Raw genomic sequence first — 2,287 nt, 5'->3', positions numbered from 1 at the left:
CACTAAATCGCAAAATAAGCAGCGGTTTTGTCTGTTGCTGTTACACGAACTTTTCCTGCATCCTTTTCTAGACTTAACCTCCACTCACGTCGCAGCTTAATGGATTTTAACTCTACATTTTAACTCTATTTAAACTATAGAGCATAAATCATACAATCTCCGTTTCTACCCAGAGCTTTATTTGAGCGAATCAATGAATGACAGATAAAACTACAGGCCCCCGTATCTAAGCGCAGTACAAATGTCCATCGCCTACTGTAGCCTAAAGATTTTAAACAACTCATTACCTTTGCTCACTTAGCCTCTATGACGAAATTAAAGCTAATGAATACCCTAGCATCGTTTTCATTCCAAAGCACAGGCGAGCTTAATGTTTTGGGGAAATCAATCACTGTTCCATGTATTCCTCTGAAGAAAAGTAAAGAGGGGAGGAGTTAAAACAGCTGGATCATTTTAGGGGCTGTTGCTGAGACAAGCCACGTTTTCAAGCAACTCAACTTACCCTAGAGCAGCCCGCGTGTATGAGAGAAGGCGTGTATGAGGGAGAGACAAAACACCTGGATTACTGCTCACCCGAACAAACTTGCAACGGTACTGGGCCTACCCACAGCATACTCTTGCAGAAATCGTAGAGGAGAATACATGTTTTTTTCTTTTTCTTTTTCAACTTCAGGACTAAGTTACTGAATGTAAAGCCAGACTTTAAGGACCTGGTGGTTTACATCTTGGGGCATGGAAGGTAGGCTATGTTGTGTTCTGAACTTAAATAACTGAATTAAATAAGATTGTTTGTATGATCATAATAATGATAAAGATAATAATAATAATAATAATAATAATGGAAGGCCGATTGTGTCAATAATAATAATGATATACCTACTTATCATGATGATTTTACTTTGTAGGCTACATTGAGGGTGAAACCAATGCTATGTAGGCTATTTGATCAGTTGCTAAAACATTTTCCCTTTCGGTTTGGAATGTAGGTTAATTAGGTGGAAACGTACCATGAATCGCCTACAGAAGTTTTCTTAGAGGACTTCGGACAACACAAATTCAACATCTTACTGCGCCCTTGCGCAGACTCTGGCGACGGTCCTAGAGAGAAGCCGGAGCTTGACCATGTCGTTGTGGGTGATCTTACCCATCAGTTTGCCTGTCTTCATCATCACGGGAACATGGGTGGTGTAAGTTCTCATCTCTGCTGTTATCATTAGCAAATCTGTGTGTTTTGTCTACAGCATAAAGACCTTAGAGTCTATGGCTTTATGACTGGAAGCTGATCCTCGTGATTTTAGAGCACAGAGGAGGCGGCTAGTCGTAAATTGGCTTGTTGGCATCACTTGTTGTTTATCATACCAAAGTTGTACAAACGTGTGGGTATTATAAGAATAAATAAGCTACAGTGTATGTAATACACCAAGTGAATCACCAACTAAATTGCTTAAAGCAGACTGTTATAAACAGTGAGTGCTTCTGTAATACCCTTCATCTTTCATCTACAACAACAAGTGTAGTATGAAAACAGCAGTGGCCATATGAATTTGAACTTTGAATTTGAAAGACTTTATTGTCAGCTCTGCATACAACAACATCACATATAAACATATAACAACACAAGAAAACAATTAAACTAAGTTCAGATTAAGAAATAGAACAAAGTGCAATGGCATGGAGTACAAGTACTCACCTAAGCTGCAATATTGCACAGTCCTTACAGTGGACCTTGTGGAATGTTTTGTTGGCAGAGACCAGGATCAGGCCTGTTTCTACGTGAGCTTCTATTTGGGCATCTATAGGAAATAGAATAGAAAAGCCTTTATTCTCATTTTATTTGCATACAACGAAATTTGGAGTGCTATAGGTTGGCGACGTGTTAGCGCCAGAGGTTAAAGGTTAGCGATGCTTACGCCACTTCGCCACTTAGCCACTTAGCACTCCACTGCATCTCTTGATCCGCCATCCAAGCGGCTGGTCCTCTGACAGGTTTGAAGACCTTTCACGCCGAAGTGGCCGACTGGAGTCAGAGGTCGGGTATCGGATTCCGAGGAAAGGGAGAAGGGTAATGACCCTTTGCGGGGGGCCCGATCCAAAGTGATGGTTGTGTGAGCGAGTGTTTCCTCCAGCTTTCTAGACACGTCTCCTTTATGAAGCGTTTGTTTTGACACAGTGATACATATGACCGGTATGCATTCAGTGGCAAGGATTGTGTGAGTGTGATGCTGGGGTGTATCTCATCTCTAACAGCATGGCCGAATAATGTCAGGTGTTGTTTGTACTTGCGGTG

General features: G+C 41.3%; 1 protein-coding gene across 1 annotated transcript in view; it reads left to right on the top strand.

Annotated features, from left to right (window-relative positions):
- Nucleotides 1-1,122: 1,122 nt before the first annotated feature.
- LOC308362373 (transmembrane protein 150A-like) overlaps nt 1,123-2,287 on the top strand; it is a gene marked incomplete at both ends in the record, with an annotated part of 19,436 nt that continues 18,271 nt past the window's right edge. The window contains one exon of the mRNA XM_080834988.1: nt 1,123-1,187. Coding sequence (XP_080691114.1) covers nt 1,123-1,187 — 65 coding nt within the window. The remainder of the gene's footprint in view (nt 1,188-2,287) is intronic.

Source organism: Sprattus sprattus, assembly GCF_963457725.1.
Source record: "Sprattus sprattus genome assembly, chromosome: 3".
In the NCBI taxonomy this organism is placed as follows: Eukaryota; Metazoa; Chordata; class Actinopteri; order Clupeiformes; family Clupeidae; genus Sprattus; species Sprattus sprattus.
The sequence above is the reverse complement of the archived record's forward strand: the minus strand, read 5'-3'. Positions and strand labels throughout refer to the sequence as shown.